The sequence below is a fragment of the Podarcis bocagei genome, assembly GCF_964188305.1.
Source record: "Podarcis bocagei genome assembly, chromosome: 7".
NCBI lineage: Eukaryota > Metazoa > Chordata > Lepidosauria > Squamata > Lacertidae > Podarcis > Podarcis bocagei.
This window is the reverse complement of record NC_138132.1, coordinates 38,031,391-38,046,674: the sequence shown is the minus strand read 5'-3', so window position 1 is coordinate 38,046,674 and position 15,284 is coordinate 38,031,391. Positions and strand designations below refer to the sequence as shown.

Below are 15,284 nucleotides of genomic sequence, written 5' to 3'. Positions count from 1 at the left end.
GTGAGAAGTGAGGCTACAGGGAACCAGACAGAGGGCCTTTTCGGCAGTGGTGCCCGCCCTGTGGAACGCCCTCCCATCAGATGTCAAAGAGATAAATAATTACCTGAGATTCAGAAGACATCTTAAGGCAGCCCTGTTCAGGGAAGTTTTTAATATGTAACGCTGTACTGTTTTTAACACTGATTGTGAGCCACCCAGAGTGGCTGGGGAAACTCAGCCAGATGGGCAGGGTATAAATAATAAATTATTATTATTATTATTATTATTATTATTATTATTATTATTATTATTATTATTGCCTGGTGCCTTCATTAGATATATTTAGACATTAGGCAATAACATTCCTCTTCTCCCAGGCCTTGGGCTAATTAAACAATCTATGGCATTTTAAACTGTGGGAGTATGGTTTTGCTTGTTATTATGGTACGTATTTTTGTGGTTTTTTATTGTAAACCACCCTGTAATCTTCAAAGGAAGGGTGGTATAGAAATTTAATTAATTGGTTGATTTCACTAATATTGTTGTGGGTTGTGGTTTTTTAAAATGCACACTTGTTTTCCTAGATATGCATCTTTCTGCATTGCAAAATTAAAAAAATCCTTCCAGTAGCACCTTAAAGACCAACTAAGTTAGTTCTTGGTATGAGCTTTCGTGTGCATGCACACGAAAGCTCATACCAAGAACTAACTTAGTTGGTCTTTAAGGTGCTACTGGAAGGATTTTTTTTATTTTGACTACGGCAGACCAACACGGCTACCTATCTGTATCTGCATTGCAAGATTCCGATAAGTACAAATTTCAAAGGACGCCTGTATCGTTTCGGAAAGAGCAGCTTGGCTTGGCTCAAATGCAATCCAAACCAACCCTCCCCTCGCCTGTCAGCACACCTGCTTCCTTCCGCACCTGACTTCTGATGTGTGTTTTAAAAATGTGTCTTTGTTTCATTCAGTCGTTTTTCACTGAAAGCGCCCCCTGTGCCGACAGCAGCGTGAGAGCACGCACTCGCAGGCACACGCAAGCATCCTAATTTCTGATTCGTCTTGGCTCTTTCCCCAGAGAATAACCGAGAAGCTCCGTTGCAAGGCACCGCCTGAGGCTAGCTGTGCGGCAGCAGGAGGTCCCTGTTTGCTTTCTTTCCTCCCCATGTCACCGCGGAGTGTTTCTCTTGGGTCGGGTTCTGACAAGGGCAAGATAAGGCGATTGTCACCGAGGCCAGTGGCCCCCAGCGCCGCTGGCGAGCCGCTCCCTTGGTGCCAGGCTGTGCTCGGTCTGCCTCCGTGGCTGCTTCCCCATATCGCCTGCCTTTACACATCATCAATGGCATTTCAAAGGGGAGAGAATAAGAACTCGTTTGTCTGGCTTGGCGCATTCCCGAAACCTCGCTGGACTCGTTCTGCCTGTGGAGGGGCAAGGAGAGCCGAGGGGCACGGAAGGAGATGGCGAAGAGAGAGGCGCAGAAGACACGAGCAGGCAGCCAGGAGGAAGGGGGTCGGAGCCCAGCACCTGCGCACTCCCCGGGAGGTGGCTGAGACCTTGGAGGAGGATGCTTGGGCAACCCCTCTAGGAAATTAAGATGCTGGGCTCTTTATTTGCCCTATAAGCAAAGAAATGTGTGGGTATGTTTAAAAGTGGGGGAGGGAGGCTTTATATGGCTGCACTGAGCCTCATAAAATGAAGCAAGCTTTGCTTCTACAAACATTGAGAAAGATTGCATTTTGTCCATCATTAGCCAAGAGGTACTGGCCCAAACTTTTTTACACACACACACACACACACTTTTTTAAATTTATGGGTCCTATTGTTAATCATTTCCCCCTGCCTCTTTTATAATAATTCAAATCTTTTACATCTCCATTATATCCAAAATTCAGCAGTAAACTGCAAGTGCTATTCCAATCCTAATAACAATTTTAATCAGAATCAGAAAATGGTACTGGCCCAAGTCTTGCGGCCCTCCTTCCACTTCTGGATTAAATCCCTCGGTTTTCCCAATGGCTGACATCATCTAGATTTGCTCCCTCTCTGCTGCTAAGTTTCTTATTTAATCTGTATGGCAGAGTTACACACTTTGCAGGCTCAGAACAAGAGGCAGCCATCAGCAGCCCCTCTCCTCCAGAAAATTGCCTGACCCTCTTTGAAAGCCATCCAAGTTGGTGGCCCTCACTGCATCCTGTGAGAACGAGTTCCATAGTTTAACTACGTGCTTGCATGAAGGAGGGCTTCCTTTTCACTGTCTCACAGAAGCGTGGTTGCCTCATCCTTGTGCCTCGGGCCCCACTGCAAAGCTACCTTGGTGCGCTGAGACAAGCAGGGAGCTAATTCTGTCCCAGAGTGACTGACTGAGGCTCCCAAAAGGCCCTGGAGGGGAACAAAGGCCCTGTATTACCACACATGGATTTTAGAGAAAGGTGCTTTGCCATGTGCTCTTGCCTCACTGAGTACAAGCCTTCATAAAGACCTTGGCCATAGGTCAAGTTGCTTCTGAAACTTGCTCCTAAACATGGCAGTAGGGCCGGCCCACCCATGAGGCGGACAGAAACACCTGCCTCAGATGGTGAGATGCCATGGGGCAGTGTCCCTATAAGCGTCCCATCTCCAGCAGCGGCCGCAGCAGCTGGTAAGCAAGGCCTCAGATGGCGAAACAGGGAAGGCCACACCTGTATGATAGATTACACAGGAGGAATAAAGCACCTATTCTGTCCACACACAAACAGTTCAGAAGACTAAAACACACATTTCTCCCAGAATTGGGCATCAACAACTGCTACCGTCTCCACATTATATTGGCATGCTTCTTGAGCTTGAGTCAAATCAAGGATGTATATGCCCAAGTCTCCTAGAAGGAGCACAGGAAATCTTCTTTGAGCATTAGCCATAAGAACATTAGAAGAGCTTTCTGGATCAGCCCCAAGCAACCTGTTCTCACAGTGGCCAACCAGATACCTGTGGGGAGTTAGCAAGCAGGGCCGAAGCACAAGGGCAGCACTCTGCCTTCCTGTGGTTTCCAACAACTGGTGTTGGACTCAAGGATTCAGGGGAAGAGGAGCCAGAGGTGACCTCCTAATTTTGAGCATGACCCTAAGCCCCAGAGCAGCCAGCAGCTCTTCCTGGCATGGCTGCAAGTACTTCCAGGTCAGGCTTGGATTTTTGCTTGACCAGAACTTTACTTTGCCTGGAGCGAAAGTCCCGTCCCAGCTGTACTCCTTGGGACAGACCACTTAGCTCCCCCAACTCAGTACTCTTCTTAGCTACCCTTGACCTCAACTCCTGTCCTCTCTGGAACTTTGAGGGCAGGACTTTAGAGGTGGAGATCAAGGGCACCGCTCAGCAGAATGAGGGCCCCCAAATGCCTGGCTTGCACATTTTGAGAAAGCAAATGAAGACACACGACAATCTAAAGACCACTGTCCCCCAGCAAAAAAGTCTATTAAGTCCAGAGTTCCACCACAACCCCTGGTCCCCCAGTTCAGAAAGCATCCCCAGTTCCATGATCTGGCTCACCACCACCTCAGCTTTAGCCCACCTGTGGATCTGGCACCCCACGCCATCAGGCATGCCAGTCCCTCCCTGGCTGCTTTTCTTCCGGTCGCACAAGCCAAAGGTAAGCATTCCCACACCAGCAAGGGACTAACCCCAAACCCAGGTGCTTCTTGGTGGTGGCACCCACCCTGTGGAACACCCTCCCATCAGATGTCAAGGAGATAAGTAACTATACAACCTTTAGAAGACATCTGAAGGCAGCCCTGTATGGGGACGTTTTTAATGTTTAATGTTTTATTCTGTTTTTATGTACGCTGGAAGCCGCATAGAGTGGCTGGGGCAACCCAATCAGATGAGCGGGCTACAATTGTTGTTGTTATCATCATCATTACTATTTTTATTTGCAACTGAGCTTTCCAAACCGCAAGGCCCCTTGGTGCTCGGCCACAGGTCTTTTCAGAAGTCAGGTCTTCACACCAAGGCCCCAAATGCAGCGCTATCCATTCAATGCAAGGGCATATTAACGAACCTTGAAAATTCCCTGCAGGAGGAACACAACACTTCTGCTGCCTTTTCCTAAACCTCAACATTTTGTCAAGAGTAGGAGAGAGGACATAATACCCACCGATGGGCAAGCCCTTAAAAGACTGGTCATACAGGAGGAGCAGACTCAAAGAAACTGCCCTCCAAGCCTCACCCACCCACTTGGCCATATTGTCTTGGGCAGGGGACAACACCAACAAGGTTGTCCCATGCCTTGCCCTTTCAGGCTCATTTCTTTTCATTTTCTAGGAACAACAGGGGTAGGGAGGGAGAGCCCTCTTATGCTCAGGTGAGGCTTGCAGGTTTTAGGGTTGCCATATTTGAAAAAATGAAAATCCGGACACAAAGGTTGTTGAGTTTTTTAACCTATTTTTTAGGGAAATCGCCAAATAATTAACACTTCCAATATGGACTGCCATGTGCCTGGGTTTTCCTGGACGTTTCAGCCGCTTTTTGAAAATTCCACCCAGACACCATTTTCGATGGACATATCTCAGCTACATCTGGGAAATTCCAGACACATGGTGATCCTAGCAGTTTTCCTCTAATGGGCATCTGATTGCCTTTATGAGGAACAGGGTGCAGGACTAAGTAGGCCAGAGTTCTGATCCAACAGGGCTTTTACGATGTTTTAATCAAAGTTTTTCAGAGGCTCACGCCTTCTGCTAATTAATTAATATGGAAAGTAACTCTCAAGAACATGACTCCTCCCTGCTGCAAGATTGAAATCAATGTCCATTTGTCATGCATTTTGATGTTGCAATGTAGCATCCTGGGAAACTGAACAAATGCATTTAAAACAAAAGCACCTAAGATTCCCAATAGTTGGTTTTGCATCTGTGCACACCTGTCGTTTCAAGTCAGCAAGCTCAGTTTTAAAATGGCCCGGCTGGGTCTTCCACAAACAGCCCCACCATGCTGTCCTTTCTCAGAAACCTGATTAAGTCGGGGGGGGGGAGCAGGTGGAGGAGAGTGTGTAGCTTTGCAGGGGAGCTCAGCTCAAGCATGGGAGGCAAAATATCCCAGATAATCATTAGCAGCCCAGGCCTGGCCATGCTGGCTCATACAAAGGTGCTTCCTATTTGCTGTGGCATCCAGCTTGCAGGTGGATCCCTCCACTGAGCCCCACCTTTCACCTGTGCCCTAAAGGCAACCAACACTAAATTAACCAAGAGGACGAGCTGCATAGCAGCAGGTTACTCTGTCCCCATTTTTTCGCAAATGTATACAAAGATAAATCTGCCCCAGAAGGCTGCAGACTTGAGCAGAAAAATCAGTGGGTGGGTGGGTGGAGAAAGAGCCATTTTCTCAGATCAAAATCACACACCAAAATGATCCTCTCCTTCGTTTTGCTGCTTTTGTGTAAAATAAAAACTTGTGGTGGTATGTTTTCTTTGTGTGGATGTTTTCATGTACCCTTCCAAAGGTGCTTTTATCATGGCAAGGGGACTCTCTCACTGAGCAAAGCAGTCTAGGGAGGGTGATCTTCAGCAGGAAAATGACAAGAGCGGAAAGCACCAAGCAGAAGAATGCTGGTCTTCTACTCAAAAGGGCAGCCTCGCTGGGGATCTACCTCTCTTTACTGTGAAACACATACACTGTGGCAAAGTTTATCTCATCATTTCAATCATGGCCCTAAGAGGCTGAATACTTACTAAGGGACTAGGGGCATGATCTGCAATAGGGAGGAGAGACAAGGAGATAAGCAGCACCATTCATTACATATCGTTTCATAAGCACCACTCCTTCATGACAGCAGACAGTCATTGTCTTTGAAAGTGCCTTCCTTGCACACACCCCACAGACATTGGCAAATCAGAGGTCAGAACGGGGAGGGGGGACCTCACTCGCTGTGCGAGCGCAAGCACATGGCCCAACAGAATCAGACAAAAGGTCTCTCTGGTGCATGGGGGGAGGACCTCCGAATATTGCTTGACCACTATCCCCAACCATCAGCCATGCTGAGGGATCTGGGGTGGGGTGGGTGACAGCGGCGGGAGCAGGGAAGGCCTTTTGAGTTTCCTAACCCTTCGGCGCATTACAAGCCGCCCAGGTGAATTCCTCAAGTTAGTTAAGCACCTACCATAAAGTTTCCCAAGGGCACAGGAGGTGCCCTCCACCCACCGTTGCTGATGGCATCACAATCTCTGCACTTGCCAACGCCTCTCCTGATCAAGGAATGCCCTGCTTAGAGCTACTGTCACCTTGTGCTATTGTGACACAGCCAAGCCCAGCTGGGTTTTCAAGCCCCAACTGGAGCTCTAGGGCTGCATTCTGGAGGGAGGGTTGGGCTGGATGACCCCTGGGATCCCTTCCAACTCTACAATTCATGTAGCAGTTTGGGGGTTTTCCATGGCACCTCACCTCACACAGCACACACCTGCGTTACATTATATCCGAGCTTTCATATGACACAAAAGCCTCTTCTGGAACTGCAACATAGTGCAAGTTTGGTATTCCGTGCCGTTTGCTTCCAGAAACAATCCATTTGCAAGCAATATGGAAATAAGCACCAAACTTGCACTACGTTCCACTATAGTTCCGGAAGAGGCACATGAGAAAGCTCAAATAAAATGTGGAAATAAACAGTTAGGGAAATGTTTCAAAAATGGAATGAACAGCCTTGTAAAAGCACATTCCTGCTCCTCACCTGCAGCATTGCTCAACCAGCACACACACACACACCCCATTGGGGAAGGGGGCAAGCCACCCCCAGCACAGGCACTGCCCATTGCCAGTAAACTTGCCTACTTCAACACAGGCTCTTCCAGGGTTGTGAAAGATGCACATCCAGCCACACTCAAATTACAGGAAGGCCAGATGGGGGTCAGGCCAGGCCAGACCAGACCAAGCCAGTCGAGCCCCCAGTTGCCTTTTGGGATAGCCGCCCCCTTAGCTCTTGCTTCTAGGAGTGGGGGACCACAATTTGGCTGAACTGGAGGGGAAATAATGGCTAGATTGGAGGGAAAATATCAAAGGATGGGGAAGGGGGGAGGGTTCATTCTGCCCCCTCAGCCTCCCCCTCCACCATTCAATGACAGCACAACTATGGGTGTAGCCAGTGGGTGGGGATAGCAGCTACCCCCCCCCACTAAATCAAGTAAATAAATAAAAATACTTAACTAAAAGTAGAAATCGTAAGAAGATTTTGAGATATTTTTCTGAACACTTGGGGTCAAAAGAATGTAACAACTGTTGTTGAGACATTTCGTTTCGAATCTGCTAGTAGACAGAGCCGGACAGAGGATGGTGAGGGATGATGCCCTCCCCCTACAAATCCTGGCTACAGCTAAGAGCAAAACTGAACTGCTCATGTTCCCTCAGCTGATAGTTCCACCTTGGTGTACCTGGGGCAACAGGTGCTGCTACACAGACACCCCACTGCAGTGATGGTGGGTATGATGATGATGCCCCCAGCTTGCTGAACACCTGTAGACGTGCCTGGCAGCCACCACTTGGCTTTCCAGGCTACCCACAGATAGACACACACACACCCCTTGTTTTTCTTCAGGCACTCGCCCACTCAACATCCACAAAGAAAGAGTATATTTAATTATGTCTGGGGTTTGTAATCCGCGCGCCCGTCCCCGCCCCACTGATTAACCCCTCCGAAAGAACCAGCTGCCCGGCGGCGGCGGCTTTCCCGGTTGGATTCCTGCCTGCCCCTAGCCAAGAGTGGAGAAAGCTTTCGAGGAGGCGCCCGCGTTACCTCTTGCTGCTGCCGCGCGTCGTCGTCTTCAAGGTCGCCCACGTAATACTGCTCGAGCCAGCGGCGCGCGTTCTCCGAGTGCCGGTGCGGCAGTCCGTCCAGCTGGGCGCTCACGTCGGTGCCGGCCCGCTGGAGGAGCAGCTCGGGTCCGCCCGGGTGGAGCCGCACGAAGGCTGACAGGTCGTAGACGCGCCGGGGGCCCACCAGCACTAGGCACTCGCCCGCCGCGCAGCGCTGCTGGATCTCGGTGCGTGTGTGCCCGCGGGGCTGCTGCGGGGAAGGAGCCATGGCTGGGCAGCGAAATCCTCGAGGGCGACGGCGCAGCAGTTCTTCCGACGGCTTCCACAGCACTGAGCCAGGCACCTGCTGCTGCTGCTGCCCAGGCTTCCCAAAGAGTACTTAAGCCAGAGGCGCGGACACGCCCCGTCCCGTTGGTCTCCGGGCGCCACGCAGCGCCGCGCTTGCCGCCTCGCTCCCTCCCCACGCCCATCCACCTTCTCACTAACCGAGGATGGCGACCAAAAGCCACAAGGTTACAACATTGGGGACCTTTTCGTTTCGGGGCGAGACGGAGCACCCATGATGGGCAGCGGGGTGGGCGGCGGAACTTGGCGACGTTCTAAAAGAAGTTGAAACAATTTGTGCGGGAGCGGAGAAGTTTTTCTCCCCCACACCACCAGCCAACGAAGCTGGGGGAAGTCGGGGGGTGGGGAGAAAAGGTTTTTTTTTTCCGGAACATAAACTATGGCACTCACTCCTGCGGGAGGCGGTGAGAGACACCAAGCTGGAGGGCTTTAAAAGAGGAGGAGACAAATTCCTGGAGGAGAGGACTCCCAGTGGCTACTAACCAAGATGATTGTGCTCTTCCTACATGGTTGGAGGCAGAGAAGCTTCTGAATGCCAGCTGCTGGAACCATCGGTGGGGAAAGTGCTCTTGGGTCCTATTTGGGCTTTTCCCAAAGGCATCTGGTTGCGCCCCCCCCCCCAGCGCAGGTGGAAAAATGCCTGCAGGTCTTCCAGGACTCACAGCCAAAATAATGATGATGAGGATGATGATGATATATTATTTGTACCCCGCCCTTCTGGCTGGGTTTCCCCAGCCACTCTGGGCAGCTTCCAACAAAGATTAAAAATACATTAAAATGTCACACATTAAAAACTTCCCTGATCAGGACTGCCTTCAGATGTCTTCTAAATGTCAGGTAGTTGTTTATCTCTTTGACATCTGATGGGAGGGCATTTCACAGGGTGGGCGCCACTACTGAGAAGGTCCTCTGCCTGTAGCTTTGCTTCCCTGTAGCTTTGCTTGTCGCAGTGGGGGAACCGCCAGAAGGCCCTTGGCGCTGGACCTCAGCCTCCGGGCAGAACGATGGGTGCGGAGACGTTCCTTCAGGTATACTGGGCCGAGGCCATTTAGGGCTTTAAAGGTCAACACCAACACTTTGAATTGTGCTCGGAAACATACTGGGAGCCAATGTAGGTCTTGGTGGCCGCCCCCAGTGAACAATCTAGCTGCCACATTCTGGATTAGTTGTAGTTTCCAGGTCACCTTCAACGGTAGCCCTGAGTAGAGCGCATTGCAGTAGTCCAAGCAAGAGATAACTAGAGCATGCACTACTCTGGCGAGACAGTCTGCAGGCAGGTAGGGTCTCAGCCTGTGTACCAGATGGAGCTGGTAGACAGTTGCCCTGGATACAGAATTGACCTGCGCCTCCATGGACGTCTGTGAGTCCAAAATGACTCCCTGGCTGCGCACCTGGTCCTTCAGGGGCACAGTTACTCCATTCAGGACCAGGGAGTCCTCCACACCAGCCCACCCCCTGTCCCCCAAAAACAGTACTTCTGTCTTGTCAGGATTCAACCTCAATCCATTAGCCGCCATCCATCCTCCAACCACCTCCAGGCACTCGCACAGGACCTTCACTGCATTCACTGGTTCTGATTTGAAAGAGAGGTAGAGCTGGGTATCATCTGCATATTGATGGACACCCAGTCCAAACCCCATGATGATCTCTCCCAGCGGCTTCATATAGATGTTAAAAAACATGGGGGAGAGTACGGAACCCTGAGGCACCCCACAAGTGAGGGCCCAGGGGTCTGAACACTCATTTCCCCCCACCACCACTTTCTGGACATGGCCCAGGAGGAAGGAGCGGAACCACTGTATAACAGTGCCCCCAGCTCCCAGCTCCTCTAGACGGTCCAGAAGGATGTTATGGTCGATTGTATCAAACGCCGCTGAGAGATCCAGCAGAACTAGGAAATAGCTCTCACCTTTGTCCCTAGCCCGCCAGAGATCATCAACCAGAACGACCGAGGCAGTTTCAGTCCCATGATGAGGCCTGAATCCTGATTGGAAGGGATTCAAATGGTCTGCATCCTCCAGGTGCACTTGAAGTTGTTCAGCAACCACTCGCTAAATCACCTTGCCAAAGAATGGGAGATTTGAGACTGGGCGATAGTTGGCCAAATTGGCCGGGTCTAAAGATGACGTTGAGCTCTAACCCGTGTCTAGTCAGATTCAGAATGAGTTTTCTTGCCACTGACGCTCTAGCTGTCTCAGCGATTGTTTCCTCACCCTCAGCTCCAAAGAAAACCACAGGGCTGTCCGGGCTCCATGTAATCGGAGAGGGCACTTTGGAGCCAGACAGTTGATAGCCCTGGTTAACTCCACATTCCAGCGGGCCACCAGGGAATCAGCTGAAAGGCCATCAACATGGGATAAAGCACTCCCTACCACTCTCTGGAAACCATTTGGATCCATTAAGTGGTGGGGGCGGACCATCTGAATTGGTCCCACCTCCTTGCAGAGGGGAAGGGTCACGGAGAAGTCCAGCTGCACCAGGAAGTGATCTGACCATGGCACTTCTTTTGTTTCACTTTTACTTGGTGTCAGATCACTCATGTCACTAGAGGTGAACATCAGGTCTAAGGCATGTCTGTAACTATGAGTTGGGCCAAACTTATTCAGGGACAGCCTCATGGAGGCCATGCTTTCCACGAAGTCCCGAGCGGCCCCTTGTAAGGTCGTGTCGGCATGGATGTTAAAATCCCCTAGGACAACCAAACTAGGTGTCTCCAGGAGAACATCTACCATGACCTGAAGCAGCTCAGGCAGGGAATCCTTGGTGCAGAGGGGAGGTCGGTACACCAAAAGGAATCCTGTACTGCCCCTATTGCCCAACTTCCAGAACATGCACTCAGAGAACTGGGTCTTCCCAGTAGGATGCCTGATGCAAGCTAGTGACTTTCTAAAATCACTGCAACCCTCCCTCCCGACCCACATGATCTGGATTGCTGTGCGTAAGAAAAACCTGGTGGACAAGCAGCAGCTAAGACAGGTCCATCTGCTTCATCCAGCCAAGTCTCTGTTACACATGCCTGGTCAAGTCCTCCATCCACAATCAAGCTCGCAGATTCCTTTCATCCCTCCATTCAGCCAAAGATCAGCAAATATACTTCCAATTAAATTAAATTCCAAGTCCTTTCAGCATTATTCAGTTCCGTCTGTAGATAATAGAGGATGGGGAAGAATCAGCTCTAAGTTTCCTTTGTAAACCTTTTGCAAAATAGAGCTTCCCTCCCTTTTTCCTTTTTTTTTTTTACACACACAGAGTTCCATTTAACATTATATTCCATAACTGCAATCCAGTTACATCTCTCTTAACCTGTACATACATAACTTGAACTAGCATTTCAAGGGAGAGTTGCTGAATCATAACTGTAGAGAAGAAAACTTTATATAAAGAAGCCGTAGGCTCCCCTCCCCCAACACCGTCTTTTACACCGAATGGAGTCTTCTTTCTTTTTTTCTTTACTTTTAAAATTTATTTATTTATTATTAATGCACAATGGGAAAAATCATACATCAAAACTAAACAAAAAAACAAGTAGAAATAATAATAAGTGAAGTAAAAAACAACAACAAACACAAAGCATTGTAACAAAAAGAAAATAGGTCTTTTGAATAAAGACCTGACCTCCTGTTTACTCCTTAATTCAATTACATATAACTTATTGCCGGTAAAAACTATTATCATATAATTTGAACTAAGATTTAGAGGAGGGCTGCCAAATAATAAATGTAGAGAAGAAAACTTTAAATAAAGAAACCATAGCTCCCCTCACCCCTATCTGTCTTTTGCATTTCAAGTTCAAACCTTAATGACCTTGCAGCTGATTCAGTTCCACAATTTATTATTTAATCTCTTCTAGCACGTGCCTGTACATTAGTCCAAATTAAACTCTAATTAGCAGGAGAATCTCTGCTTCTTAATGGCGGTGTAGGAGGGTTATTGGCAGGCAAAGTGCTTTTGCACTCAGTGCCTCCCTGCCTCTCACAATCCATGCCAGAGCGAGAGCCAGGTACAGAGACAAACTGTGAGTGAAGCCCATTCGCCCGCCCCCCCATCCCTGGGGGGAAATTGCAAGGATAATTACCCTCAATCATCCTTGTTTTTCCTTCCCCAACAATTTCTACTGTTGTGGGGGCTGCCTCCATTAAGGCAGAGCGGAACCGGAGGGCCTGAAAGAGGAGACATAGCTTGTTGGAAGAGGTTGCATTTTACATGTACAAGGTCCAAAGTTCAAATCTAATCCTTTAATAAGGTAAGGAGACATCCACGCACAAAAAAATAAAGATGAATGCCACATGGAGCAATAGACTGGCCCGTGCATGGGCTAACCCAGCCTTTCGCAACCCGGTACACTTCGTATGTTATGGACTGCAACTCCATCACCCTTAACCATTGACCATGCTGCTGGGAGTTATAGTCCAAAACATCTGAAGGTGCCTGGTTGCGGAAGGCTGGACTAACACAACACTTTGGATCCACCTAACAGTCTGTATGACCAATCCACTATCCACTGCTGTTTTGTCTGATAGGCTGGTGCTGTCCAGTGGCATCCCAGGAGGACTCATTCCCCACCCTCCTCCTTATCCTCCTCCCCCTTACTGTAGGGTTGCCATATGTCCAGGAAATCCGGGACATATCCTCTTTTGGGGGGCCTGCATGCCCACCTGGGTTTTATTTTACAATTTTAAGTAAATGTCTGGGTAGGGGGGCATTAAATAATTGTGTGCATGCAGACAGCTCAGGTTCAGGATTGTTCTCAGGCGACCTGGGCTCTGCCTCTGTCTTGGGCTCTGACATGGAGATCTTGGGCTTTGTTTCGGGCTCTGTTTCAGGTGTCTCTGGTGTGGGCTCGCCGACATCCCAACTTTTTTTGTCCAGTTTTTTACCTCTGAAAATATGGCAGCCTCCACCTTGCTGCCTCATCTGCCCTGATAGTGGCACCCATCCCACTTGTGTGCCCTGAGAGGCCTGCTTCCTTACTGTACAGGGTCCCTGAGTGAGCAGAAGAGAAGACGGTGCCCCTGAGCTTATGAAGCTTCCTGCCTGCCCTCCTCACAGTCCTATGGTTAGCTGATTCTATTAGCATAGTCTCCAAGTGCCCTGGAAATGCTGGGATCGTCATGGAAACCCTTAAGCCTTGTGTAGGCAAACTAAGGCCTGGGGACCGGATGCAGCCCACTCGACTTCTAAATCCGGCCCACGGACGGTCCAGGAATCAGCATGTTTTTACATAAGTAGAATGTGTCCTTTTATTAAAATGCATCTCTGGGTTATTTGTGGGGCCTGCCTGGTATTTTTACATGAGTAGAATGTGTGCTTTTATTTAAAATGCATCTCTGGGTTATTTGTGGGGCATAGGAATTCATTCATCCCCCCCACACATATATAGTCCAGACCCCCCACAAGGGTCGTCATGGAAACCCTTAAGCCTTGTGTAGGCAAACTAAGGCCTGGGGACCGGATGCAGCCCACTCGACTTCTAAATCCGGCCCACGGACGGTCCAGGAATCAGCATGTTTTTACATGAGTAGAATGTGTCCTTTTATTAAAATGCATCTCTGGGTTATTTGTGGGGCATAGGAATTCATTCATCCCCCCCCCCCACATATAGTCCAGACCCACCACAAGGTCTGAGGGAAGATGAACCAGCCCCCTGCTGAAAAAGCTTGCTGACCTTAAGCTGCCATGGCTTCTCACTTTTTCATGCAGAGTCAAAAATACCCATCATTTTTGAGGCTACGCTAACCAGAAATGGCTCCACATTGGGGGAAGCAGGGAGGAAGAGAGTGCTGCTGACTGAGGACTCCTCCACCATCACCACCTCCTTTGTCACCACTCCTGGGAGTTGGAGAAGGCAGGCAGGGTGTGGGGGGAAGAGTCTTGCACTGGATCTGAGGGAAGGAGATAGGAAGGCCGGTCGGCTGGCCAGTGGAGTAGCAGCAGAAGTAGTGGGAAGAAGAGAAGGAGGGGGGAGTGAGGCAATAGGAATGCCACAGCAACCATCCCTGCAGTGGGAGGCTGGCACTTTTCCCCCGCCAGCCATCCTGCCAGCCATGCCAAATAAAAACAAGGAGAACGAGTCGGGCCTGAAGAGAAGGCAGCAGCTGGAGGAGGTCCTGGGCAGGCCCTTAGGATGGTTGAGTAGTGGGGAAGGGTGCAGGCAGGCCTGGCGGGCAGGGGATAAGGAGATTATGGGGGTTGAGCGTGGGTACTGGAGTTAGCCGGGGAGGGTTGCCTGTATCATGAAAAACTTTTATAAAAAATCTTAACATGCAGAAGTATGTTGGAGGGTATGAATAATGCCCCACATTTTCCCTATCTTATCCTTCAGGCTGACAGCCCATGTATGCTTACACAAAATGTCGGTCACCATTAAAACGAACTTTTTGGCATTATTGTACTTTGGGCAGACATATCGATTTTCCACTGTGAGTCTATGTCAGATGCCCCAGTTTTATTCCTTGAGAATCTCACCCTGGTGGGTCTGTGTCACATCTAAGCAGCCCAATCAGTTCCTCCGTTCACCAATTTATTTACTTAGTTTATTCATTTATTTCATAAATGCACTGCTGGGTTGTAAAAACCACCACCACCTCAAAGCAGTTTACAAAAGGGGGGGGGGAATTGAGAAAGATTAACAACCACACTATAAAACATACAAAAGCAGATTAAAATTACCTCAACTTTCTAAGCATCTGGGTAGGTGCCAAGTTTTTAGCAGGTGCTGAAAAAGGCACGCCTGAAGGCACCTGATTGGTCTTAATCAGCAGAGATTTCCAAAGTCTAGGCGCCGTCACACTAAAAGAGGTCTTACAGATAGGGTTTGCATGCAAATAGTAACACCTTGAACCTGGACCAGTATCAGATTGACAGCCAGTGCAGATCTCTGAGCACAGGTGTTCTATGCTGACAAGACCTCACTCCTGTAAGCAACCATGCTGCAGCATTCTGCACTAACTGCAGCTTCCAGATCAAGTGCAAGTGAAGCCCCACACAGAGCACATTTTAGTCTTGAAGTAAGCAATGCATGAACTACTGCAAGCCTTTCCCAGTCCAGGTTTACCCCCCAAAAAATGAAACAATGAATAACAACAATTTAAACCATTCAAAATATTAAAATCAGCAATAAACAAAGCAGATAAAAACATGCATCAATGTTTTAAATATCCAGGTAGGCTTGTCTAAGCAAAATAGTA

At 49.1% G+C, this 15,284-nt stretch overlaps 1 protein-coding gene across 1 annotated transcript in view; it reads right to left on the bottom strand.

The window, feature by feature from the left end:
• The window catches only part of FA2H (fatty acid 2-hydroxylase), a 74,355-nt gene extending 66,282 nt beyond the window's left edge, over positions 1–8,073 (bottom strand). Inside the window, exon 1 of the mRNA XM_081203396.1 lies at positions 7,733–8,073. Coding sequence (XP_081059522.1) covers positions 7,733–8,020 — 288 coding nt within the window. The 5' untranslated portion in view covers positions 8,021–8,073. The remainder of the gene's footprint in view (positions 1–7,732) is intronic.
• Between the last annotated feature and the right edge of the window lie 7,211 nt (positions 8,074–15,284).